Here is a 27,909-nt window from a genome sequence, read left to right as displayed (position 1 = left end):
CATGTCCGTCCTCCTTTGTCTGACCTATTGTCTTGTACAGGTGCTTAGAAGGGAATGCCACAGCTTGAAGCAGGGTTACCAATGGCAAAGTGATAAAAATTGTAAATCAAAGATTCAAAGTTGCTTAATATCATTTCCAATACATAGTGCAAATGAGGATGAAATAAATGTTACTCTGGATGTGATACAGCACAAAAATAAAACACAGTAAGAGAAAGAGCACAGTAATTAAAAACAAAATAAATAGAAATACATAAGATAGCTTATATACATGGATTGATTATTTGTCCATTAAGTGAAGCCAGGCACAGGAGTGTTTGTATATAAGGTGACTTGGAGAGGAAATAATGAAGGAGTGTTGGTGTGGAGTGCGGTGTGGAGGGGTGGGTTGGTGGGCGGAGATGTTGATCAGCCTTACTGCTTGGGGAAAGTAACTATTTTTGAGCAACACACACAAAATGCTGGAGGAACTCAGTAGGCCAGGCAGCATCTATGGAAACGAGTCCAGTCGACGTTCGGGCCGAGACCCTTTGTCAGGACTGTTTTTTGAATCTGGTGGTCTTGGTGTGGATGCTATGTAACCTGTTTGGGACAAGCAATGAGGCTAAAAGTCGTAAAGTCCAGAAGTGCTTTCACTTATGTTGTTCTGAGTTTGACATATATGTTGGATAACAGAGCTGAATGTTTTTTTCAGATTATTGTTTGTTGGCCATTCTTTGAGGAGTCTGAGCTATCAGCTTCTAAGTTTCCTATTTGGCTGACGAGTTGCTTCACCAGAAATGGTGAAAAATTGCCACTGGATGAAGCAACCGGTCAACTGTTGCAAACTGCCTGCGTCCTCGAGGGTCACGTGGATGCAGTCAGGGCCAAACATGAGTCAGTCTGCCAGAAAACTCTCTAAAAAGGTATGTGGGAAAATGTTTTAGTGTTTGTTTATTTTGGTTGCTTTTTGTCAAAAAAAAGTTATTTTTAATTAAATGAGTGTAAAAGTGCCTCCAAGAAGTAAACAGCAGAAGAAGCTGTGAAGCGTGAAAAATTAGTAAATCTGTTTTACTGCTTTTGTGAGTTCTGAATACTTGAATTTCTAACTTCAGTCAAGCCAGAGATTTCCCAGTGCACAAAGGTTTTATTTACAGGAAGTGCAACAGTTATGTAGCATTTTTCACAATTTGTAACTTTAAGTGCATCTTTTTCTCATCAGAGATTCACATAATAATTGTGACAACATAACTGTGGTATTGTTACTGTTAATTGCTGCTTGCTACTTTGAATTTTCATGTAATTAATGCGATTTTTAAAAAAATGTACTTTACTGTGCAGAAGTCTTAGGCAGATATATGTGCATATCGCTAGGGTGCCTAAGACTTTTGCACATTACTGTATTTGTCAATGTAGGGCAGAGAGTGAGTTTGTAAATCTGGTGGGTGTAAAGGATGTTGGGAATGGGGAGGGTGGTGGGCTGCAGAGGGGATGTGGGACAGGTGGCAGAGAAGGAGTGCTGGCGTGGGTGCAGACACACCCAGCCCTGAGACATTGATTCCAAATGATCGATTCATCACAGAATGTCCCTCTGGTGCTTCCCACTCCTTTCCCCATTTGCCAACCATGATTGCGTTCTCCCTGTCCCCTTCCCCCCTCAGTCCACAATAAAGACCCAAATCAGACTCAAGTTTATCATTGCTCACACATGTCATGATTTTTTTTGTGGCAGCAGTACAGTGCAATACATAAAATTATTACAGTTTTGTGCAAAAGTCTTAAGCACCCTAACTATATATATGTGCCTAAGACGGGGGCACAGTACTGTGGATTCATTCAGGGGACGAAGACCTCACAGGCTAAACCAGCATTTGATGGCCCATCCCTAGTAGCCCTTGAGAAGATGGCAGGGAGTTGCCTTCTTGAACCAATGCAGCTCTTGAGGTGTGAGACCCACTCTGCTGCTGGGGACAGTTCCAGGATTTTTGACCCAGCGACATGAAGGAACGGTGATACGTTTTCAAGTTGGGATGGTGTGCAGCTTGGAGGGCAACTTCCAGCTAGTGAAGTTTCCATGTTTTTGTTGCCATTGTCCTTTTAGCTGACAGGGATCATGTTTTTGGAAGGTGCTGTCTGAGGAGTCTTGGCAAGTTGAAACAGTGCATCCTGGAGGTGGTACTCACTGTTGCTACTGTACACGGTGGTGGAGTGAGTGACTGATGTGTCTGTCAAGCAGCTGCCAGGTCCTGTATGGTGTGTTCTTGACTGATGTTGATGATGCATTCTTCCAGGCAGTGGGAGAGTATTCCATCTCACTACTGGCATGAAGTTTGCAAATGGTGGACGGGCTTTGGGGAGTTAGGAGATGAGTTACGCTCTGCAGAATTTCTAGTCTCTGACCTGCTCTCATAACCACATTGTGCACATGACTACCCCAGTTCAGTTTGTGGGTGGTCAGCGATAACCCCCAAGATATCGATAGTGGGCATTTCAGTGATGGTACTGACACTGAATGTCAGGAGATGCAGTTTATCTTGTTGGATGTTATCATTGCCCAGATCGTGGCATGAATGTTACTTGCTACCTATCAGCACCAAGTCTTCATGCCATATTCAAGTCTGCTGAGAAGACCAGTGTTGTTGGCCGAGTCAAAGGTGGTGACGAATCAGCGTATAGGAGGGAGATTGAAAATCTGGCCGAGTGGTGCCATAACTGCAACCTCTTACTCAATGTCAACAAGCCCAAGGAGCTGGTTATTGACTTCAGGAGGAGGAAATCAGAGGTACATGAGCCAGTCCTCATTGGAGGATCATAGATGGAGAGGGCCTGCAGCTTTAAGTTCCTCAGTGTTATTATTTTGGAGGATCTGCCCTGGGCCCAGCATTTAAGAAAGTATGGCAGCATCTCTAATTTCTTAGAAGTTTGTGGAGATTTGGCAAGACATCTAAAACATTGGCAAACTTCTATAGATGTGTAGTGGAGAGTATATTTTTCAATGTTCCCACAGCCTATGGACTCACTTTCAAAGGCTCTGCATCTCACGTTCTCAATATTTATTGCTTATTTAGTTATTATTATTATTTCTTTCTTTCTTTCTGTATTTGCACAGTTTGTGTCTTTTGCACTCTGGTTTAACACCCAAGTTGGTGCGATCTATCATTGATTCTGTTATGAGTATTTTTTTCTATTATGGATTTACTGAGTATGCCTGCAAGAAAATGAATCTCTGGGTTGTACTGTATATGGTCCTGGTCTTGCTGCAGTTGGAGATGGTCCATTTACTGACGACGCAAATGTAGCTGGGACAATAAGTGTGTGAGGGGGGCACAAAGAGCCTGTGAAGGAAGATAGATAGGTTATGTGAGTGAGCCAGCAGCTGTAACGTAGAAAGAAGGAAAAATTGAATTATCATTTAAACAGAATGCTGTGGTAAAAGTGAATCTGAGGGTTTTGAGTAAAATACAAAAAGTTATAGTGTGGGCACAGCAAATAATTAGGAAGGGCAATGTAATGTCCGCCGCAATGTCAAAGGGAATGGCACGTTCACAGGCAAGAACTCACACATGTACTGGGTACTTTTAGCTTCAGGATGCAACTATTTGTCGTGGTGTGTTGGCATAACATGCAACAAAAGGCAACATTCAACAACTATAAGGAATAAATAATTATATAAAAATAAAGTTCGAGGTTAAAGTACGGATATGAAATAAAATGGGCATAAATTGATAGATACCATCAGGTATTTAAAATGTGAATGTTTACAATGAACGGTGATCTTTCCCAGCTCATCCTGTTACTGAAGTCATCGAGTCACTGGAACTTCTCGAGGCTCTTCCATTCGTCTTTGATGACTATAGTTCTTTGTCATTCCGTCCTCATTTCCAGAATAAGAGAATGCATTCTTATCCCCAGACCGAGCTCCTGGGCGGCTGTACATGAGACACAAGAAGCTCCAATAAATTCTACAGTATGCAGTTTATCAAAGGACTGCCCTGTGAGCAGCGACACAGTGCTCCCGAACTGAAAACTCTCAAACTTCAGAGCAAATTTGTTATCAAAATACATTTACGTCACCATTGCACACTACTCTGAGGTTCACTTTCTTGCAGGCATTCACTGCCGAACACCAAGAGCGACAGAATAACTACACCCAGACAGACAAGCAATCAATGGACAAAAGAAAACAAACTGTGCAAACACAAAATAATAAATAAATATGTTAGAAATAAATAGATAGATAAACACATAAACAGATATATAGACAGATAACTAAATAAATAATACTGAGGAGATGAATTGTAGAATGTCCGAAAGTGAGACCATGAGTTGTATTTAGTGATCAGCTCAGTGCTGGGGCGAGAGATGCTATCCACGCTAATTCGTAGTGATTTTGTAAAAGAGGATATTAAACAGAAATATCGGTCCCATTGTCACAAAGATGTCACATCATTACTAAGAACGGTAGTTAGCCACCACGATTCCGTCCCAGTTGTCTGCATCCATCTCCCCGCTGACCGAATCAATATTGCAGCAGCATACTATATTAAAATTATGACATTCATTTCTGTTTTTAAAGGCCTTCTTCGACCCTTCAAGACCTTTGCTCTTCAATTCAAAAGCCTGAAGTCCTTGCATTAATTACCTTCATACGCGTTTCCACCCAATGCATTCAAAAGCCTCCGCTGTTCAACCTTCTGCCAAGTGTCCATTTTAACTTGATTGTTCACCCGAAAAATTCCTTTGATTCCTTACCACTTTAAAAGACGATATATAAATTCAGTTTGGTTTTACCATAACTGGTTCCACATACAAAAACGATTTGCTTAGCGCAGAGCACGGTTTCCCTCCGTGTGTCTCTGTGACTCATCACAGTACTCGGAACCGAATGACTACAAAATCGGTAAAATCGCAATGATGAATGTTTTCAGTAACTTTTACTGATAAACTAAATGCACATGTTCAAAAATAGACGAATAGCAGAGTAGAATTAGCTGGGTAATGTTCTGTTTGCAAATACTGTACAGAAGTTTACATGGTCGGTTACATGATGCCTGTGTTTCTCGCATGCAGTTCACTTTGAGGACATTTTGTTAAACCACGAAACGAAGGTTATCCTTGTATAGATCTTAACAAACAGTACTTTACAAAAGACTTTTCTACACTAAACTGGTGGAAGGAAATATAGTCGAGTGCCTTGCAAGCTAAGCAAGCATGCAAATACGACCAATTTAAAAAGTATCGTTCATTCTCTTCCTTGTTAGCTAAAAACTGAACGCTGCTTGCGATGGATTTTTTTTTAGAACTGGTCGTGTCTGATCGGAAGATCTCTCAGTGGGAAAGGAGAGCTCCAAGAGCGGCGAAGGTTTGCCGTAGGTTTTGACTTTGTTACAAAAATATCCAGCGGTTGTTAAATTAAGCAGCAACTTCTCTTGGTCCAAGCAATGATCATCAGCTCTAGACTTTAAAAGGGGTCGAGAACTTGCAGCAGAACCAATGACAGATACACAACGCACACACAGTATTGGAGGAACTCAGCAAGTCAGGCAGCATCTGTGGAGGGGAATACTGTAAACAACCGACGTTGCGGACCGAGGCCCTTTATCAGGACTGGAAAGGAAAGGGATAGAAGCCAGAATAAGAAGGTGGGGGAGGGAAAGAGTGATAGATGAGGTGGGTGGGTGGGGGAGCCGGGACGAAGTAAGAACGCATGTCTGAAGAGTTGGAGAGCAGTAGAGGATGCAGATCAATGAGAGAAGGTCTCACTGAACTCCCGTCTAAACTTCTTCAGGGTAGGCATCCCTTTGAGAGTCTTCGCAAGAGATTCTGCAGATGCTGGAAATCCTGAGCAACCCACACATAAAATGCAGGAGGAACTCAGCAAGACAGGCAATGCTTATCGAGGGGAATAAGCAGTCGACGTTTCGGGCCGAGACCCCTTCACCCACCTTCCCCCTCCCCTGTCCCCTGGGCTCACCTACCCGCCTCCCCCTCCCCCCGCAAACATTCTTATTCTGGCGTCGGCCGCCTTCCCGATGAAAGGTCCCGAAACGTCGATTATTTGTTCTCCGCTATGAATGCTGCCTGACAGCATTTTGTACGTGTTGCTCAAGATCGGCAGGGTCTCTTGTGTCAATGATAGAGACTGCCCAAAGCGTTAGGCTTGTGCTATCGACCGTGCACTGAACACAAATCAGAGCGCGCGTACGACTAAATCAGAATCTACGGGAACCTGCACGCGCGAATTCCGGCCAGAAGTTTTTCATTTTTATACTTCGGGTAAATGTTAAACCACAAACAAGGCATGCCTGCCTCTCTGTCAACCTGTCTTCCCACAGAAATCCAGAGATGCTCTTTCAGTCACGGCATTAATGCCCAACTGTCCGGTATGCTAACCCGGGCAGCACGGCACAATCCCCGGAGCGCGGCTAAGTTACTTTAGCCTTGATTTTGTTTTAGAAGGTGCTGAAACACGCGTGGCATTTAGTTTAAACTGGGATCGTCGGTTTTAAGCTTTCATTTAAAAAGAATTAAGGTAGCGACCTTTTGACATGATTGAGACGCATTAAAGCTACTCCAATGCTGCGCACACCGCGGCGCACATGAATGCGTGGAGCGTTGCACAAATCCTTTCGCAGACTTGCCGGTCGGCCGGGTTTGCAAGCACATTCCCTATGACCAAAATTGCAACTGGCGAAAGAAAGATACAGTAAATCTGTGCTGCAGCCCGCGCCCCTATGGGAGTCCTGACTGACCCGGTCCCGCACACACACGTCCGCCACCGCTCGGTCCCCACCGTTTCTGACTCTAAACTACCCCTCACGGGTAAACCACAATTGGAGATTATGCTTGCGGTTTGTAAATCGATTTTTTTTCAAATAAACGAGTTTCACAAAACTCTCGACGTTTTGGCGCGCAAGTTCTCGGTATCCTAGGATATCTCGGGTTTGCAAAAAGCTGATTTTAAAAAAGAATAGAGGTAAGGGCTGTGAAAGTCCACACAAATTTACACCGGACTAATGAAATGGGGGAGATCGCGGGGCGGAGCTCCCTCTGGGTAAGATCCTGAGTAATCTGTTGGTGTGCCATTCTTTTGTCGCGGGAGCGCAGTTGTCAAATACTCGCGACCAGGAAGTGGTTGCACAGTGAAGAGCTGTTGGCGTTATATAAACTACTCAGTTCCCAGTCTGCTTGTTATTAACGTCTGATAGACCAGTCGGATTGTAGCGATGCTGCAGAGGGGGAGCGAATCTGTCTCCACCAGCATCACTCACGCCGCACTTTGCACTTGATAGTCGCAGGTTTGGACTCTCCCGCTGGCCCCTCTCTTAGTGACCCGCACCCAGCGAAAGCTGGTAAGCAAGACCTTTCCTTAATGTGTGTTTGTGTGTGTGCGTGTCTCCGACAAAGCTAAAGTGGAATTTAAGAGGTCATTCTCCGATTAGTCCGTTTTACTCTGCGGGTTTAAGCAGGGAGAGTTCGGGAAGGGTGTTTTGGCTTGGATCCATGTTGTGTTCCCCTACTACCAGCACCTTTACCCTCCCCATTAATCATTTCCACTGCCCCAACAACGCAGGTTCTCCGAATCTACATCATCTCCAGATCGGAATTAAATCTGCGTGTCCCTTGGCGCGAGCTGTGAGCGTTTGGGACAGAATCCGCCCCGATTCTGATCCTGCCGGTAGGAATCTGCGTGCAAAACACAGCAAAGGAAACCGTTTTTTCAGGCAAGCAAGTGAGTTGCCTAATTTCTGCTTTCTATCACGTTAAACCCTGTTCTGATCTCTTTTACCATAATCTTAAATCAGAAACGCCAAAAAAAATTAATTTAACGACAAGGCGGTAGAAGAAGGGGAACTGTTTATTTAAATTAAAAAGAACATTTTGTAGATTAAAATAAACTCTTCACTGCAATTATCTAGCTCGCAAACTTGCTGCATCTACTCTGTTTCGCCCAGTTGGTTTCTGGGAACTGGGTCCTGCTCTGTTATTGATTCGTCCTGGCCCAGGTGAATTCGAACACTTCTTCTCCCACATCCATCCTTGGCCAGTCCAGGGGTGGGTGACCTACTCTCTACGGATTGACTCGACACAAATCACGTTTGCTAAATGAATGGTTAAAAGAAGTATCTTCACTGTGCCGTGCGAAACCATGGGCGGGTCGCAAACGCTGCAGAACGGATGCGTTGAACTTCGAAAGTACTTGAACGAAGTTTTAACACATGCTGGAGAGGCATCTCTCGCCACAGAGCTGAGTGGCAAGGTGACGGGAGAAGACACTCTGTGAAGCTGTCCTTGGTTCCATTTCTGTGACGGGAGGAGACTTACTTCCACACTGCCCAAGGACAACCTACATCCACATGCGGGGCCTCTCAAAGCCGCAGAGCCAAAAATGCTAGAACGAGCCCCTTCCTTGTTTGTCGAGCGCGGTACTCATTTAAAGCACATGCGAGGGGCAACATAGTTTGCGAAATGTACCTTGATTTTTTTTTCGGTTTCACACTGGGAAATTTCTGAAGGCGGAATGTGCTGCGTTTCAAAGTCAGGTGGGGAGAAATCTCAATCTCTCATCATCTGACTGCAGAAGCTTGTCTATTTGATCTAAGGCTTGCCCGCAGTCAACGTGTCGTAGGCTGTCAAAACAGGCTGCTTGTTTGAACGCAGAGTTGACCACCTCCCATGCCCCTCCGTGTGGATAACAACTGACCGAAGCGAAGGGCTAGCAAACAAAACGTGGGCTCAGATTCAAGATTGTTTAATGACATTTCTGATGTCGCAAGTGTAAAGGTGACCGAAATAACTGTTACTCCGGATCCGATGCAGCACATCAAAAACACAACTAGATAACGAACCCAATAACAAACAGCACAGTAAATATATATATTTATAAAAAGCTTTTATACATAGATTGATTGTACAATCAGACCAGCAAACTGAGAGTCATGGCACAAAAATATAACCCTACTGACAAAGGTTTAACAAGATCTAATTTATGACAGGGTGCTGCAGAGGAGAAAGGAGTTGACAGAGAAGATTTACAGCTTTCGTTTGTAAAAAACGATTGCTTCCCGTACTTTAGATGAATAATATGATAAAAGCCAAACATTTATTTTGAAGCAAACGTAACCGCATTAAAAGTTAGTGCGGTGTTCTCGAGACCTTCTAAAAGTTAGTCATCGAACTTAGAGGCGACTGAGACAAATAAACAATTGGATTCTGGTTTTGAACGGCGTGTTTAAGATGGGAGGAACTCAGCAGGTCAGGCAACATCTATGGGGGCGGGAATAAACATCAGTCCTGATGAAGGGACTCGGCCCGAAACGTCGACCGTTTATTCCTTTCTATAGATGCTGCCCGACCGGTTGAGTTCACCCAACATTTTGTGTGTGTCCCTCTGGATTTCCAGAATGATCTCTCTTGGCTGCCCAGTGGCCAGCGAGAACCTCGCCCTTCACGCACCACATTGCACTGGTTAGCATGAGAGCAAATCGTCCGAAGTACCAAGCATAGAGCCCAGTCCTGATGAAGGGTCTCGACTCTTTATTCCTTTCCATAGAACGTTGCCTGACCTGCTGAGTTCCTCTAGCATTTTGGATGTGTTGACCCGAAGCACCAACAACCTGCATTGTTTTCAGTGCGGGAAATTGGGGCCCTTATTTTAGCCCGGTAGAAAAAGAGTACATAATTTATTCGCTTCAGCTGAAATTCGATCAAGATTAGGTAAATGGAAATAGGAAGTCGACATCATTTGAGCTTCGACCATCCAGTGACCACAATGATGGTGTACTGTTGGGACTATTTCGCGATGTTTAACACCCTTCCGTTTGTGCAAGCTAATGATAAGCGTCGCTCTCAAATACTTAATTTTTTTTGCTACAACTTGCTAAGTGATGGCGCTCAGTCGGATGTTTCGCAACGTTACCGTGTAAATATGTACGCTTCTCCGCGGGATCTCGCCCTAGCTCAATTTCAGGTGCAGGACGGATCAACGTGTCCATGGGGTATTGTGTAACAGAGTAGCATAATAGTGTCACTTATCCCGATTGCTGTCAGTTTGATTTCCCAGGTGGGAGAGAGAGAGAGATCTATGATTAATTTGAGTGTGGCTGGCAGTGCCTTGTCCAATCAGGGTGCAAGGACTTGTATGGGGAGCTTTGTGTTACCACCTGGCGGGACAACACCTGGTAAACGGGGAGCCCGTCTGCGCACGCGCGCTGTGGAGTCAGAGAAGCCTATATCTAACCAATGATGTGCAATCCCACAGAGCTCAAATCGAAGACACCTCTCTCTCTCTCAAAAAAAAGATTCGGTTGCTGCTGAAACTGATTTTCTCCAAGCCTGAGCGAGTAAGGCAGCGAGATGCCACGCTCATTCCTTGTGAAGAGCAAGAAAGCGCATAGCTACCATCAACACAGACCCATCGAGGATGACTACAACAGCAGGCTGGAGCATATCCTGGCACACATCTCCTCAGGTAACTGAATGCAATCACGCCAGACTAAAACGAGACAGCCAATGCCAACATTTTTTTTTCTTTTGCAAACATTTCTGCTATTTGTCAAAGCGTTATGATTGTGGGGTGACACGCGCGAAAGGCTGGAGGAACGCAGCAGGTCGGGCAGCATCTATGGAAAGGAATGACCCTTCACTTTGACCTTTAGTCCTTCATCACTTCCCTTCACAGATCTGCCTGACCTGCTGAGATCCTCGAGCATTGCGTGCGTGTCAGCAGCTCTGAATTTCCATCATCTGCAGGATCTCTTGTGTTTATGATTGTAGAATAATTCTGTTTTGCACATTCAAAAACAGGGTAAGGATTTCTTTTATTTAAAGTAGTTTCCTTATTGACTTACGGGTAACATGTAATGCTTTCAACTTCCATTCAGCCTGTAAATAAAACTGGAATGCACATATCTCCTCGGATGATATCTTTGAAGGTACGATATTGTTCTGTCAGTGTGGTCTTAAATATATTTTATAAATTCTGTGGTTCCTTTGATCGATGTAGATTAAATTAAATTTAGGGCTCTATTTCACGGGCAGTGTTAATTACTTAGGAGACAGTTATGAGTGTATTGCTGTTTTTCAGCTTGTTGTTAAAATAAGTCGTTTATTTTAACGGAAAAAGTGTTAATAATTTACGGGAGTTGCACTATCAGTTTCCGTCATTCCCCACAACTGCCCCTGATCTGATAAATATTACTAGCTTTCTCTAGTTAAAGGTCCTCTTCTACTCCATAGATGCTGCCTGACCTGCTGAGTTGCTGCAATATTTTGTGTGTGTTACTGCGGATTCACAGTATCTGCAGAATCTCGTGTTTAGTTTTTCTGTTTTCGTTGCTGTCAATCTAAAGTTGGGTTTTGAGAGACTTCCGACAAGCTTTCTATTATTTTGTTTTCTATTATACCGTTATTCATTTGGGAAGATCATTTTCAATAGTAAAGTTATTACCGAGTCTGCTGTGTGTATTATTCCAGTATTGTACGCCTCTCCTATTAACAGAGACAGCATTTACCACACATGGATTAAAAACTGACGACAGAAAGCTGTTTTCGCTACAACTGCGCCGCCAGTTTAATAGGTTCCTCTGTCCGTCCCTTACCTCTTCGCCCAAAATGTGATTGCAGACAGTAAGCTGCCGGAAGACGCCCCCTCTGCGGACTCCAAAGGCGGAGTTTCGCCCAATTCCCAAGCGGTGGAGGCGACCGACGTGCCGGAATCTCCCGTGAGCAGCGAGGATGGTGTCTGTGGTAGAACTTCCGAGTATGAGGATTTCTGGAGACCCCCCTCTCCGTCTGCGTCGCCAGGTAACGTGCTCGCAGTGACGTCGATCGGCAGAACGCGATCGGTGCACTGGTGTAGAAACGGCAGTGGAAGGGAAACAGGCGTCGTTTCACAGACAAATCACTTCCTAGTACTGTTGTAAATAAGTACATTATTTCTGGTGTTTTAGTTTTCTGGTGCACTCGAATCACATAGAAACAAGCCCTTCGGCCCATCTAGTCCGTGCCGAGCTAATATTCTGCCTAGTCGCACCGAACCGTACCTGGATAATAGCCCTCCAATAACCACCCCATCCCAATCCCTCCCTGTACCTGTCCAACTTTCTCTTAGCTTGAAATGGAACTTGCATCCACCGCTTCCGCTGGCAGATCATTCCGCCTTCGGAGTGAAAGAGATTCCCCTCAAGTTCCATTTAAGCATTTCACCCATTTTATGGAGAATCTTGTACCACAGAAATAAGGATGGTCATAACAAAACATAAGCGCGCTTTCAGTTGTCGGTGTTGTGTTGTTCACAGTTTACTGAATAATAACTCTTAAGTAGCCACAACAACAAGATTTAAGATACGCTGGGACCAGTTTCTTGAGATATGGGCCAAACGCGGGCAAATGGAACTAATTTAGATGGGAATCTCGGTAGGCATGTACCAGTTGGGCCGAAGGGCCTTTTCCCCCTACTGAATAACTCTGTGACTATAGTTAGAATGTTAACAAGCCGTTAAAAAATCAGTCAAAATGTGTTTGTATGCACACAGTCGTGTTTAATTAGAAATATACATTGTCTTTGGCAATGTCGAGTTGCGTAGTACGGTGAGTTACATACAGTGAAAAACCAGCTTGTAGCGGCATCACGGGCACATTGGTACAAACAACACTCAAATATACATTATACGTGTGAAATCAAGTCATTGGGAACGATTGTAATGTCTTTTCATCTATGTTTTTTTTTGTTTAGACTCTGAGAAATCTCTCTCCCCGTCTCTGGAAGAGAATCATCCCTTCACGGTACCTCTGAAGCAGTATGGATGGAGTAACTACACAGGTTCCGAGTTGAAGTACCTGATGCAGAATTACCGCCCCCCAGCTCTGGAGCAGAGCTCCGCCGTGGGGCTGTACAGCGAACGGAACTCCATCGCTGGCCTCTACCCGAGCTCCGCCTCCGGCTTTTACAACGACCGCGGTCCGGCTCACGGGCTGTACGGCGACCTCGGCACCGCGTCCGCTCTGTACAACGAGCGGAGCCGCAACTTCAACGAGAAAAGTGACGAAGTGAAAACGGAATCCGGGCTCCTTTGCACCCGACTGCTCCTCAACAACGGCTCCTACAAGTGCATCAAATGCAGCAAGGTATAACGATTCTCCGGGCCACTTCAGGCGCATAAAAAACATCCGATCTGCAGATCTCTCTAGGAGACCTTCTAAGGATCTGTCTCTCATCTCTTTTATCTGCGGTCTCCATTCGCCCTCCATGCATGCCCCACCCCATTCAGGGGATCTATATATCGCCGTGGGGATGGACATGTAGAGCGCTGCCTGGATCTGAAGACAGGCGTAAGACCGCTGCCAATCAATTATATTATAGCCGAGCCCCGCCTTAACTCGATTTTTGTTCATCGGCCCTCGATACCACGCATAACCAATAGGAGACTACAGCGCGAAAACAGACCCTTCGGCCCGTCTAGTCTGTGCCGAACTATTGCTCTGCCTAGTCCCATCGACCTGCACCTGGATTGTAGCCCTCCATACCTCTCTCATCCACGTATTTATTCGAAATTCTCTTAAATGTTGAAATCGAACCCGCAATGTTGAAATCAAAACCAATAGGCAAACCACAGGTTCTATCCTCGCTGCTCCACTTGCCCTCCTATTATTAACGGACTCACAGGCATCAGTTTTGGAAACTGATGATCATGTTCTCAAGATACCCGCCTGTACGTGTACCCCTCGTGGTGTTCTCCTTTTCCTCTGACACTGACGTGGCGATGTGTTGGAGTAGATAGGATGGTTCCATCCGGTGGAGAAGGCGGTTTACTGTCCCTTGCTCCGTCTGTTTACTCCTGGTTGATACCTGGGCTGAATCGGAAGGATATGGAGAGCGGATAAAATCCGTAACAGAGAGCAAGCCAGTGGACATGGACAATCTCAGCTTAGTTTTAATGCAAACTCGACTTGAGTTAACCCTCCCTTAAAAGGCACCTTATAAATACCGGTGGGTGGCTGGGTGGAGATATGTTTCTACCAGAGGACGTGTAATGTGCAACTTCCCTCCGCCACCCTGCAGAATCCCCTCGGATAAGGTGTAGCAGCACCTGCTTCACAACCCCATCCCCGCCCCGGTCCGCCCCGCTCCGGTCAGGGTCACAGGAAGCCACGGGAGCAGGCGGTGGATGGTCGTATGAGCAACTGGTGCCTATCTCAAGTCCTGGTTATGCAATCATTGACGCCAGGCAATCTCTGAAGAGTATTGATAATCGCTGCCCAGAAGGCAATAGCAAACCACTTCTGTAGAAAAAAATGGCAAGAATGATCGCCTACGTCATACGACCTAGCACATGATGATGATGATGATGTAAACACTGGAATTTAAAGTAGTAGCTGACACTAAGTAACGGCGTCCAACCTCTTACTGATCAAAAGAGCCGACAAGGAGCCTCTCTTGATACAGTTATAGACCGTTTGGCCCACGAAGTTGTGCTGACCCACATAGACGTCCATTTTTCTTTCATCTGCGTGCCTGTCTACGAGTCTCTTCAATGTCCCTAATGTATCTGCCTCTACCACCACCCCTGGCAATGCATTCCACGCACCCACCATTCTATGTGTTTAAAAAAATACCTCTGACAACCCCCTATAGTTTCCCCCAAAATCCTTAAAATTATGCCCCTGGTATTAGCCATTTCTGCTCTGGGGGGACATCTCTGGCTGTCCACGCCATCTATGTCTATTATCATCTTGTACACCTTTATCAAATCGCCTCTCATCTTCATTTGCTCCAAAGGGGAAAACCCCAGCTCGCTTATCCTATCCTCATTAAGAATTGCCTTCTAATCCAGGAGTTATTCTAGCAAATCCCCTCTGCACCCTCCTAAAGCATCTACATCGCTCCTGCAACGTGACAGTCAGAAGTGAACAGCGTTTACTATAAAGCAGTTCACGTTTTCCCGCATCATTGAGCCTAACCAAAATTCAAAATTTTGGACCAAGTGAGGACAGAAGTTTCTGACTAGTTATGTAAAACATGAATTTCATTCTGATCCAGAGTTCTTCGTGAATTGTGTCCCGGTGTAATGTAAATGTTGTTACTTGTATCCCTTGTGGCTACTGGACTACATTTGGGTTCCAACTAGACGATTATTCCTTCAAAAGACATACAGTGGTGACATAACCTGTAAAGAGACCCCCACTCTGATTCACAGTTGCGGGGCTAAAGTCGTTTCCCATGTGCCCTGTTAGCTGGCTCGTTTCTCTTCCATTATCAACACTTTCATTGAAGGCGTGAAACATTACGGCTACCTGTAACAATCACAATCTTGGATATCATAAAGAAAGGAAAATATAAACCAGGACCCTGTACAAACCGTACTTGTATTGGAGTTAATTTCGATCAAATACCAGAAAAATCATAAGAGGTGGGAAACTGAATAAGAGAGAATACTGAAAATACTGGGAAGGATTGAGAGAAGAGAGATAAAAATTCTCATTTTTCAGTTTCACTGTAAGAAAAAAATGCTGGAGGAACTCAGCAGGTCAGGCAGCATCCATGGAAATGAAACAGCTTTTGCAAAATTTCTTGTGTTCTCAGTTTCATCTTGATTGGTTTCACTTTCCCTGTTCTCTTCACCTTGAGCGGAGCGGCACGGTAGCGTAGCGACCGGGGTTCAATTTCACAGCAGTCTATAGTGTCCATTCCAGAGACCTGCGGGTTCATCGGTTACTGTGTGTAATTGTGCAATGCGGGCTGTATGTTCTACCTCTAAATAACAACAACAAACAAACAAACAAACAATAAATAAATGTGTACATCTGCGAAACACAGGACTCCCCCACCCACCCTTCTCTCGGCTGGCACCACTGTCTCTTGTCATTCAATCCCCCTTGGGCTCCGCCGTACCGCAGATATTTCTTTTGTTCTCTCCAGCCCTTCCGTTTTCTCTGCAATTTAACACATGCTTGAACTTTTAACTTTCTTCAGATCTTTATTCAGGTCATTGGTTTGAAACGTTAACGTTGTTTCTCTCCACAAGTGTTGAGAGCGTGTCCAGCATGATTTACTGATAATTGATATTGCACCAGCCTTGCATCTTATTTCCTGTTGAATTATATCACATATGCATATGCAGTCGGTCATTATTTCAGACCCTCTGTTTTACTGCGCAAAGTTGAATGTTAAACACTAGAAATTCTGCAGACGCTAAAACTCCAGAGCAACAAACACAAATGATGGAGGACTTCCAGCAGGCCAGGGCAACTGTGCCCCGCTGTACATGACAATGAAAACGACTGAAGGTTTTTGGCTCTTGACACGAAACGAGGATTGTTTATTCCTTTCCATTGATTCCGCCTGACCTGCTGAGTTAAATGCTATCGTCTCTCTGTCTCGTATCAATAATTCACGTGTGCCAACAATAGAAGAATCAATTATTCTAGTGGAGTCCGGACACACATGTAAGGCGAATTTAATCACCCCTCTAAATTTCACTTCTTAACGTATCGATTCTGATTTTGTGAAATATTTTTGAATCATGAAGTCATAAAAAGAACAGCACAGAAACAGACCCTTCGGCCCATCTAGTCCATGCCGAAACGATTTAATCTGCCTACTGCCAACGACCCGTACCAGGACCATAGCCCTCCCTACCCCTCCCATCCATGTACCTATCCAAACTTCTCTTAAACGTTGAAATCGAGCTCGCATGCATCACTGGCGCTGACAGCTCTTTCCACACTCATGACCCTCTGAGTGAAGAAGTTTTCCCTCCTATTCCCCTTAAACTTTTCACCTTTCACCCTTAACCCTTGACGTCCGGTTGTAGTCCCACCCAACCTCAGTGGAAAAACCCTGCTTGCATTTACCCTATCTATACCCCTCATAATTTTGTATACCTCTATCAAATCTCCTCTCAACCTTCTACTTCTAAGGAATAAACTCTTAACCTATTCAATCTTTCCTTATAACTCAGGTCCTCCAGACCCGGCAACATCCATGTAAATTTTCTCTGTACTCTTTCAACCTTGTTTACATCTGTGCTGGAGGTAGGTGACCAAAACTGCACACCATACTCCTAACTAGGCCTCACCAAAATCTTAAACAATTTCAACATAACACAACATCCTGCTGTATCTCCTTTACGGTTGAGAAGCTCTCAGAAGGCTGTTGAGCACCACGAAGGGAGGAGGGTTATCCTAAGCGTTGGAATCAGGTTCTGTTTCGTTGTGAGGGCGAGGAGCTTCGGAGGTGTAGTGGAAATCAACCATTTCCCAGCGCCATTATGATATTCATCGCCCAAAGTGCTCGTAGCACCTTACACTGCAGCTGCGCAAACTTTCAGCGCATCGTGGCTGTAGTAAAGAAAAACGAAAGCGGTTCATCTTAAATTCTTTGATTCACCTATGGCTCCCTCGGGTTGCTGTAACTAAAACACTGTACAGAGTTCCAAAATGTCCATTGTGTACATGCAGTAATGCCCACTCATGGGTAAACATGAAATAAACGCGGTTTTGCAATGAGACCGTGGCTCGTGATTCAGTTCACGAATACACAACCAGCATTGTAATTTAATGTATTTTATAAGGTATAGCTTATCCCACTCCTAGCAGGAACTAGGACCTGTAAGTAAGTACCCATCCTAACGGGCAGCAGTGGAAATTGAACTCCGATCTGGCGCAGTAGATCATGAGCACCGAGCTGCCAATGGAAGATGCGGGTTCAGTTGTAACATTTAAGAGAAGTTTGGATAGATACGTGAACCGGAGGGGTATACTGTAATGGGCTCGTGGCCAGGTGCAGGTAGATGGGCCGAGGCAGAAGGCCGGCCTGGCATGGACTAGACGGGCCGAGGTCTGTGGTGCTCTATGTCTCTAGTTGGTGATCAGGCATATTTTATGGGTTTTCGCTTGATGTTATATTGTTGATTTTAGGACTATTTCAACGTAGTTTCAGATATATGTTGGTGTACACATGGCAACTGTGAAAGTGTTGGGCTCGGAGTTCCAGTTACTAGTGTAGTTCGGTTCTATTCACCGCCTTGGATTCGGTCGTTATCTCCGGGACGTTGCCGTGATTTCCTTCTGGTGTGAATGCCGTTGCTAACCGTCCCGCTTCCTCCGTCAGGTCTTCTCCACTCCTCATGGTCTGGAAGTTCACGTGCGCCGGTCTCACAGCGGTACCCGCCCTTTCGCCTGTGACATTTGCGGAAAAACCTTTGGCCACGCGGTCAGTCTGGAACAGCACAAAACTGTTCACTCGCAGGTAGGAGGCAGCCTCTAACGTACAACCAACAAGCCTTGCACAGTACCGTGGCCTCAAGTAACCAAATAGCAAGCAGCCCCATTACCGCTTTATCATAATAACACCACCCGCCCGAAACAAACACGTCTTTTAGAAAAACACAAACTTAATTATAACAATAAACGATAATCAAAATACGCAGATGCTGAAAACTTTAAGTAAAATTGTGAAGTGCTGGAAGTACCCAGTTGTTCAGATAGCATCAGCGGGGAGACCAGCTTCAGGGCGATAACTTTTTAGCAGATGAAAAAATTCTCCCCCTCAACACATTTTAGTTACACCTTTTTTATCTGCACAACTTGTTTTCTTTTGCACTTGGTTTGTTTGTCAGTATTTATGTATAGTTTTCCCCATAAATTCTATTTGAATTCTTTATTTTCCTTTAAATGTCCGCAAGAAAATAAATCTCAGGGTAGTATATGGTTACATATACTTTGATAATAAATTTATTTGGAATTGACTTTGACTCTGAAATACTGTCTGATCCGCAGAGTATCTTCAGTACTTTCCATTTTGATTACCGAGACCTTTGGTTATGCTCGATTAACCGTTATTATAGAAAAAGATTATGGGAAATTCAGTGGTGAACATCACAATGAATTTCAGAATATCGTGGAAAGGAACACGCTTGCATGGTCTTGTAGAAAAAGCTTACAGAGGAAGTGTGGGAGAAAGAGGTGAAGGAGATGGTTGGATTTCTAAAGACAATAGTTCAAAGTAAATGTATTATCAAAGTCCGTAAATGTCACCGTATACTACCTTGAGATTAATTTCCTTGCCGATATTCGCGGTAGAACAAAGAAATACAATAGAGCCAATGAACACAAGACGGACAAAGGTCAATGTAGAAAAGAAGACAAACTGCAAATATCAAATAAAATAAATAATAATAATACATAGTAAATAAATAACTATAATAATACAGAGAACATGAGTTGTCGAGACCTTGAAAATAAGTCTCTAGGTTATGGAATTATTTCAGGGTTGTGCTGAGTGAACCACGCTAGTATCAAAGGCCATGTGGGATTCGCTATTGAATGGTGCAGCGTACTTGAAGGGCCGAATGGCCTACGTCTGATGTTGTTCTGTGTTTCTAAATATAGTGGCTCGTTCAAAGAGCTGATGTTTCAGGACCAGGGCCCTCTTGGACCTGAAATATTGACCACTTCTCTTTCTTCATATTCGAGTATTGAATTCTATAAATCGAGGGTCAAAGTATAAATTCGTTATGTAACTGGATTTTCAATTTCAGGAAAGGAGTTTTGACTGCAAAATCTGCGGGAAAACATTTAAAAGATCGTCCACGTTGTCCACGCATCTGTTGATCCACTCAGACACCAGGCCTTACCCGTGTCAATTTTGCGGGAAAAGATTTCATCAGAAGTCAGACATGAAAAAGCACACCTTCATCCACACAGGTCAGTAAATGCACGGCAGGGGTTACGTGTCACGTTTGCAGCGTGCCCTTTGATTAAAAAAAGAATGTACAACCATCTATCCTGCGCACAGAACTGGAAACTAAGTTATCTTGTTAATCTGCAAAGGGAGGGACAAAGAGATAAAGCGATCACACTGCTATACAAATGTCAATGTCTGTAAGATGCACTTTTCTAGAAAGCAAAATGCGGATATAATATCTTAAAGTGAAATTCAATTTCAAGGTAATGGCTTGAATCAAGTAATGCTCGGTATTTACACTCAGTGGCCACTTATTAGGCACACCTGTACACCTACTTGTAAATTCAAATATTTATTCAACAAATCACATGGCAGCAACTCAATGCAGAAAAGCACGCAGGCATGGTCAAGAGGTTCAGTTGTTTTTCAGAGCAAACATCAGAATAGGGAAGAAATATGATCGTAGTGACCTTGACCTTGATTGTTGGTGCCAGACTGGGTGGTTTGAGTATTTCCGAGACTGCTGATCTCCCGGATTTTCATGCACAATGGTCTCTAGAGTTTACAGAGAATGGTGCAAAAAAAAAACACGCGGAAAAAAAGACAACACACACATCTAGTGAGCAGCAGTTCTGTGGGCGAAAATACCTTGTTAATGAGAGAGTTCGGAGAATGGCCAGACAGATAGGAAGGCAATATTAACTCAAATGATCAGGTGTTACAACAGTAGTGTGCAGAAGAGCGTCTCTGAACGCACAGGTAGGTGGGCTACGGCAGCAGGAGATCCCATGACCATTTTATTAAGTGCAGGCGGTACCTAATAAAATGTCCACTAAGTGTGTATGTGACTCAAACCAAACCTTGTACATCAGAGAGAAAGGCTTTCACTTTGCAGAAAGCTAACTGGACAGTAGAATCAAGGGCAGATTCGAACTCCCAATTAACACTGTCCCGACCATTCGTGCAGCCTGAACGTGTAGTAAATTAGATTAATAGCAATCTCGATTTTGAACCTTTCAAGTTAATCCCTCACCTTTCCCCTGCCGTCGCGTGAAACCGTCCCCGGAATTGTTTTTTATTATTATGACTCACAAAAGCCCAGCTTGCCGGTTGGGTTTTGTGTGCGTTTCATTCTTCACAGTTTGCAGTGCAACTCAATGCCTGTGCAATATTGAATCTCTTTCTGAACAATATCTGACGAAAGAGACGGCTTTTGGCAATGATTTCATTAACGGCATCTGTTTAATAATTGAATCCTAGCAATCCAATCAGTGTGGCTTAATATGATCCGTCCACTGTTTATTCAGAGAGCTCGTGTAAGATGATTTACCTCGTATGACTAGCCTAGTCTTGATTTAGAGACCAAAGTAAATGACAGGTGAATCACACGAGACTGTGGTGTTAGCCAGCTCAGTTTCAGGTCGTCTGCCGTATATAAATTGAGGCGACAAACAGACCCAAGCGCAGATCTGATTTCACATTAACCAACAGCATTTGAAAATCAGGGTTCAGTGGTCAGGGGAAAGGTATAATTGGCAGACATTGACGTTTAACTCTTCACCCGGTTACATGTAGGCTGGTATTACCCTCTACTGTGCCTATTGTCTTGTTTATTATTTATTGTAATGCCTGCACTGTTTTGAGCACTTTATGCAGTCCTGGGTAGGTCTGTAGTCTAGTGCAGTTTTCGTGTTGTTTTACGTAGTTCAGTGTAGTTTTTGTATTGTTCATGTAGCACCATGGTCCTGAAAAACGTTGTCTGGTTTTTACTGTGTACTGTACCAGCAGTTATGGTCGAAATGACAATAAAAAGTGACTCGACTGGACACAATGTTAAAGCAGGGGAGTCTGTAAAACTCAGAAGAAACTGGCAAATGTCCAAACCCCGTCTAACCTTCCTAAATTTTGAGAGTACACAGTGAATTTTCATTTTCTCTTTCTTATTACGGCTTTTGTTACCTTATTTCAGAAAGCTCAGCCGGTGTTAGTGCAGTCTGATGCATTTTGGATATCTGACCGGCCTATTCCTAGCATGAAAGAGGGCCGTCTCTTTATTCAGGGTGAAACGGCGGGTTCATGTTTCAAAATCAACATTACCTGGCATTTACCGGGAGAAATGACAAGGCAGCTAAAGTCATAGCTGAACGGGGTTTTCGCTCACGTATCAATTTTTAAATAATCCCGAACTTGGAGTGTGTATCTCGGCGTTTGAGGACTTCAGACGAGGCACTTGTAAAAGAACGATCTCTTTGCTCTGACCCTTTGCAGTGTCGAAGGTGAGAAGCGCCACAGTGCGCATCTCGACTAAAAATAAACAGTCAGCATCTACTGTCAGAGGCTTATCGAGGCCATTGGTTAAAATGACACATCACGCCTCGATTTTACAAGCTCCGTCTCTCCATTTCCTGATTTAGCTGCAGTTCAACCTCTGAAAGAAACCATATCTAACAATCTAGACCTAGCCAATTACCGAAACTGGGACAGTAATAATCTGTTGGCGACCTATTATTGCGTTGTTATTTAAATAAAAGTATAGTCATTTACGGTTTGGCTGGGAATTCGTTTTTAATTTTTTCTCAGTAGTTTAGTCATCGTTGGCATGACTACCTGTATAATTGTCTCGGGTTGTCGCCTGTTTGTTTAGTTGCAAGGAAGAAGGGGTTTCCCCTGACTAAGGAATGCAGGCCTGGGGGCTGTGGTCTCCAAGGGCAGCCCATGTGGGACTGAGGGTGGGGAATCTTTAGATTTCCTTGTTCTGCAGGATTCTGGAGACCCACTCATTCAGTGCGATCAGACCAGGGAACGATAACATTTCTAGATCAGAGATTTAGCAAAATGATGCTGAGGTATAAAATATCAGTTATGACCTTTATAGAATGTGAATGGCTTCCTCCATATAATAAAAAAATAAGACTAAGGTAATATAAAAAGACTACTATAAAATCAGTGTTTCGCGTTCTTTCTCTTTCGTTTAAGCATTCCAATAATTTTCCCTGTATTTGTTTTTTATAATGATGAACCTGTTTTATGCAGTGAATTGGAGAGATTTTCATGTTCCAGTCCATGGCTTCCAACGTTCAAACGAGGCCGGTTCCTGTAACGAATGTGCAACGAAATCTTTCTGTGGGCAGTTGCTTTCGATTCCGTTACACGTGGGGTGTTTTCCTTGCTTCCACCATTAATGTGCGTGGTAAAAATCCAAATCCAAATTTTGTTTTCCAGTGAAGTTAACTAAATACATTCAGTCGGCTCTCTATTATGTGGCCACCGAGTGTCTGTTCGTGATCTTCTGTTACGGTAGCCCATCCATTTCGAGGTCCAACGTGCTGTGGATTCGGTGCTCTCCTGCGCATAACGCATGGTTACTTGAGTTACCGTCGCCTTCCTGTCAGCTTGAAGCAGTTTGGCCATTCTCCTCTGACCTCTTACATTAACAAGGCGTTTACGCCCACAGAACTGTCGCTCACTGGATTTTTCTTTTGTTTCTCGCACCATTCTCTAGAGACTGTTGTGCGTGAGAACCGCAGGAAATCAACAGTTTCTCAGATACTCAAACCACCCCTTCTGGCACCAACAGTTACACTTAGATCATATTTCTTGCCCCATTCTGATGTTTGGTCTGAACAATCACTGATCCTCTTGGGCATATCTGTATGCTTTAATGCATTGAATTGCTGCCACGTAGTTGGCTGATTAGATATTTGCATTAACGAGCTGGTGTACACGTGTACCTAATAAAGTGCCACTGAGTAATATCGTTAATAGACGTGGTTAAATTCCAAATACTACCTGTTTCCAGTTAAATTTACGAAATGCTTTTTCTTAAGCGAGTCTCTCCTGCTGGGGCATAGGCCGCCGACAGCAGCTCCCCACAGTCCGTCGTCCTGGGCCAGTCTTTCCAGCCCGTCTATACGTCTTCATAGCGAAGATCCTTCCTCTCCAGGGATGAGGTCTTTGGGGCTTCGGTTGGCGTTCCTGTAACACTGGGTTTTTACGGGTTGAGCCCCTGCGCAACCCTCCTCATTTCGCAGCCGGGTTTGGGACAGTCCGTGACGGAGTTAAATTTACGAAACGTGTGCGTTATATTTATAAGATGAGAATAAGTTTACTATCATTCTAGTTTGATTCAAACGCTGCGATTCTCAAATACTGATTTACTTCCTATTATGATGCAGGTGAAAAACCCCATAAATGCCAGGTCTGCGGCAAAGCCTTCAGCCAGAGCTCTAATCTGATCACCCACAGCCGCAAACACACCGGATTCAAGCCGTTCGGCTGCGACCTGTGCGGTAAAGGATTCCAGAGGAAAGTGGATCTCCGGAGACATCGCGAGACACAGCATGACATCAAGTAGACCAGGAAAAATATAAATCTGGACTCCTGCACGGCAAGGAGCCCTTGTGAATTCTGTGTGAATCGCACGCGAAACTCTACCTGGGATTATAACCCTGGCCTTTCTGTGACCCACTGACTAGCTGCGGCCTTAAACCACGGTGCTTGTTCGATTTGTGCAGTGTTTCGGAAGCAAACTTCTTAAATTATTGTAGATGGGTGCATCATTGTTACAATATTTCTGGGATGCATGCGTTTAAACCATCTGAAAGATGTTTTATTTCTGAGCAGTAAAGGGAACAGTCTGATTAAATTCCCCGTTGCTCAACGTTGTATTGGCACACTGTGACTTTTAAATAGAAGTACAGTAATAACTTATATCTAAAAAACCGGGAAGGGCAGTCCGCCACAGCCCGGCGACCCTTGGTAAATTTTCTAAAATCCACTTACAGCTTCCACTTGAGAAAGACCCATCGAAAGTCTTACAGAAGCAAAATGCAATAGTTGAACAAATAATTGCATTGTAAAACTCATTGTGATCTACGTATTTCGCATGTCGTTACCATTGATTCGTTTCAACTGTTAAGAGTGAAAAACGTCAATGATTTTGTTTCTGGGAGACGTGGTATTCAATCGCACGTCGCAGGAACTGGAGAGATTTCCGTCACGTACTGGCGTTTGAGGCGACTAAGCCCCAGCAATGTCCACCACGCAACCTAAGTCTATGGCAGTTTTACCCTTAGTCTGATGAAACCAGTCTCTGCTACCCAACGCCAGCAGGAAGACCTTCGGGAGCAGACAGGTATCCCTAGTGATTCTAAATTGCCCCTCGCAAATCCAAAGCTTGGAAAGAGAAGGGTGGGCCAGGAACCCTCCAAGATAACTGTGGCCATCTCAAGAAAGGAGACAAACGCAGCTGCGGTAACTACGGAGAGTTCTTCTTGTATTCTGCCAACGAGAAAGTCATTGTTAGGATCCTCCAGTGCCTGAAGAGCTGCTCCTCCATTCGAAGCGTGAGCTTTATCGGATACCAACTCGAAGACAAGTGCAGTGAGCAGTGCCCACCATTACACTGGCCTTCTTTGATCTGACAGAATCCATCAATCAGGAGAGACCGTGGGGCACCCTTCTCAAATTTGCTGCAGGCCACGATTTTAACCAACAAGGGCCATAACAGATCCGATCTCGTTGAAGACAATGGCGAGCAAGGGTGCGTCACCTTTGCAACACTTCTCTCCGTAACACTCCAAGTCAATTCCCACTGGAATGGAACGAATCTCCGGGACTAATGGGAAAATATCCAACCCGCGATTCTTACACTCCACAATCAAAGCCATCTCCGCCTTCAGTTTTCAAGCCTGGTACAATACAATTGGTGTATCTTCATCTTTGGAGAACTAGCGCCAGATTACGACAGGCATTAAATATAATTCCCACAAACGCAAGGTCCGATACCAACCTTCCCCTGTGGTACGCCAAGGAGCACCGTGAAACGCTGACAGGCACTGGTAATGAAATTCGCCATTCCGTCCATTGTCCTCAATTCGCATTCGGCCATCTGAAAGAAACGGTGAAGAACAAGCCCTCCAGTCCAAAAGTTCTTGGGTTGACGCGGAGAAATGATCACGATCCTCCTGTGCACCTTGGGGGGCGGGGGGGGGGGGATGATGGATTATTAGTGGCGCAATGACTCCAGTTGAGTGTGATGTTCTAAGGCGATGTCTATTGATGGGTCCTCAGGTGGCCGATGCGGGGTGGACTACCTCTGGAACTGGAGGACCACCAACACCGTCCCCACTGAAATCTCCAAATCTACTGGTGTCCATTTCCCACCACCTACGTCCCAATTACTCTCAGAATTTCTGGACAGGTTGCGTTGTTTACGCAACCTAAGTACTCTAATCGAAGTGCATATAGTGCAAGAAGTTACCAGGTGGGCAAGGAGAACACCAAAAGAATTTTCTCCGAGTCTCCTCGAAACGAAATTGTAAAATCCCTATCTAGTTGTCAGGAATCCTACTCAAAATGGTGAAGGATTGATTCGGGAATTTCACGCCCCTTCGCAGGAACACCCAATGTGTATGGCGGAAAGGAAGGGTCACCTCTCTAACCACCCACCCGCCATCTCTGTCAGACACGTCCTGTCCCACTTGTAACAGAGTGGGTCCTGCTTTCGCCTTATTTCTCAGTTCAGACCCTGTGGAACTGGAGTGGGAACTGGTCATCCTCCGTCCCAAGGGTCTGTGTGTGAAGAAGGAACCTCACAGCCGGGTTTTACATGACAAGAAATGGATTCGCCCTTACTCTGACGGTCCGCAACAGTTGTACCGCGGAGATGTGTTTGGTAAATAGATCAATCCAATATTTATAGTAACTCGCTTTGAGTTTTTTTTAAAGAGATGATAAAGTAAGTCGGAGACACAAGAGACTGCAAACACTGGAAACCTGGAGAAACACAAACAAAACACTGAAGGACCTCAGCGGGTCAGACAGCGACTGTGGAGGGGAATGGATAGTTAACGCTTCCGGTCCAGACCCTTCGTCAGGTAACCTCCATCGATACTGTCTGACCCGCTGAGTTCTTCCAGATATTCTTTGTGTTAATAACGTCATTAAATGGTCAAGAAAAAATTGGAAATAACATAGCTTCATTAATCTCCCTTCTGCAAGAATATATCTATCATGAGTCTTATAGTACACAAGCTTTGGGAAGTCTTTCATCAATTGAAATCATCAGTCAAAGTCAAAAGCGGAGTCGGTAGAAGATTTCTTCCTTTAAATTATTTTAAAATTGAAAGAGAGTAAATTAAAACGTGCCTTAAATATGAGAGTCTCTAAATAACACAGACTCCAGTCTTATTACGACCTACATGCGGCCGGCAGCAAGTATAAATATCCCGATGAATGGTCTCGGCCTGAAACGTCGACTGTTACTCCTCTGCATAAATGCTGCCCGGCTTGCTGACTTCCTCCAGCATTGTGTGTGTGTGTGTGTGTGTGTGTGTGTGTGTGTGTGTCTGTGTCTGTGTCTGTGTTCCTCAAGGTTTCCAACTGCATAATCTCTTGTGTTTAACATTAGAACCTAGTATTTTTTTGGAGAGCATTAGAATTGGTGAAAAGGGAAAATTGACTAACGAGCAAAGGCCACCAAATTCAGAGGTGGAGCGCCTTACTCAAGTATGTGAATTTTGTGTTAACTTTGTGTGATACTATAATATATTGCAATTTATTTATTCACAACGCCAAGGATTGTAAATAAAATAAAGAATTATGTCAATCTTCCATTGGTAATGGTTGTTTGTCAGTGACAACACACCACATCCAAAATTTAAGTTTCCCGAACAAAAATACAGGCGGAAAGTTGAGAGGCAGGTAACGCCGGGATATTCAGAAGCTCCTGCCTTTTTAGTTAATTAGAGACATTGCGTTTGAACTGAAGCGAAGTGGAGAGGATGTTTCCTATAGTGGTAGAGCCAGAACCAGAGGGCACAGACTCATAACAAAAGGACATCCCTTTAGGACAGAGATGAGGAGGAATTTCTTTAGCTAAAGGTTAGTGAATCTGTGGGTATATTTAAAGCGGAGGTTGATAGATTTTTGATTAGTCAAGGCGTCAGCGGTTTCGGAGAGAAAACAGGAGAATGGGGGTTGAGAGGGATAGTAGATCAGAAATGATGGATTGACGGAGCAGACTCGACGGGCCGAACGGCCCAGTTCTGCTCCTATGTTTTATGGTCAATGGAAAGTGCGAAATTGAACTACTACAAGAAATTAATGAGATCGCCTGTACTTCAATGCAACCTTTAAGCCCATGTAAACACATTTCAGGTCTCCCGTGGCAGCTCAACAGTCGGGGTGGGATACATCACTAATGCTGATCATGTTGCGAAATTTGAAGATTGTAAATATAT

General features: G+C 44.2%; 1 protein-coding gene across 3 annotated transcripts; it reads left to right on the top strand.

Annotated features, from left to right (window-relative positions):
• The first annotated feature begins 883 nt into the window (after window positions 1-883).
• LOC140205779 (zinc finger protein Gfi-1-like) lies at window positions 884-27,278 on the top strand. 3 transcript variants are annotated; one of them, XM_072273440.1, is made up of 8 exons: window positions 7,089-7,331; window positions 7,553-7,711; window positions 10,241-10,450; window positions 11,605-11,784; window positions 12,716-13,107; window positions 18,092-18,229; window positions 19,521-19,686; window positions 23,842-27,278. In XM_072273440.1, the coding sequence occupies exons 3-8, from the start codon at window positions 10,336-10,338 to the stop codon at window positions 24,018-24,020; spliced, it is 1,170 nt and encodes a 389-aa protein (XP_072129541.1). In that variant the 5' UTR covers window positions 7,089-7,331; window positions 7,553-7,711; window positions 10,241-10,335; the 3' UTR covers window positions 24,021-27,278. The 3 variants fall into 3 exon arrangements, with proteins under 3 accessions (XP_072129542.1, XP_072129541.1, XP_072129540.1); XM_072273441.1 differs by lacking the exons at window positions 7,089-7,331; window positions 7,553-7,711 and adding an exon at window positions 884-905; XM_072273439.1 differs by lacking the exon at window positions 7,553-7,711.
• The last annotated feature ends 631 nt before the right edge of the window (window positions 27,279-27,909 follow it).

The sequence above is a fragment of the Mobula birostris genome, chromosome 12 (assembly GCF_030028105.1).
Source record: "Mobula birostris isolate sMobBir1 chromosome 12, sMobBir1.hap1, whole genome shotgun sequence".
NCBI classification, from domain to species: domain Eukaryota; kingdom Metazoa; phylum Chordata; class Chondrichthyes; order Myliobatiformes; family Myliobatidae; genus Mobula; species Mobula birostris.
This window is presented reverse-complemented; position numbering and strand designations above follow the sequence as displayed.

Bases quoted from the DNA above. Each gene is read 5' to 3' on its own strand.
- LOC140205779 (XM_072273441.1), top strand. From the start codon at position 10,336: ATGCCACGCTCATTCCTTGTGAAGAGCAAGAAAGCGCATAGCTACCAT. The intron at 11,785-12,715 runs GTAACGTGCTCG...TTTTTTGTTTAG, and splicing joins CTCTCCGTCTGCGTCGCCAG to ACTCTGAGAAATCTCTCTCC. The intron at 18,230-19,520 runs GTAGGAGGCAGC...TTTCAATTTCAG, and splicing joins ACAAAACTGTTCACTCGCAG to GAAAGGAGTTTTGACTGCAA.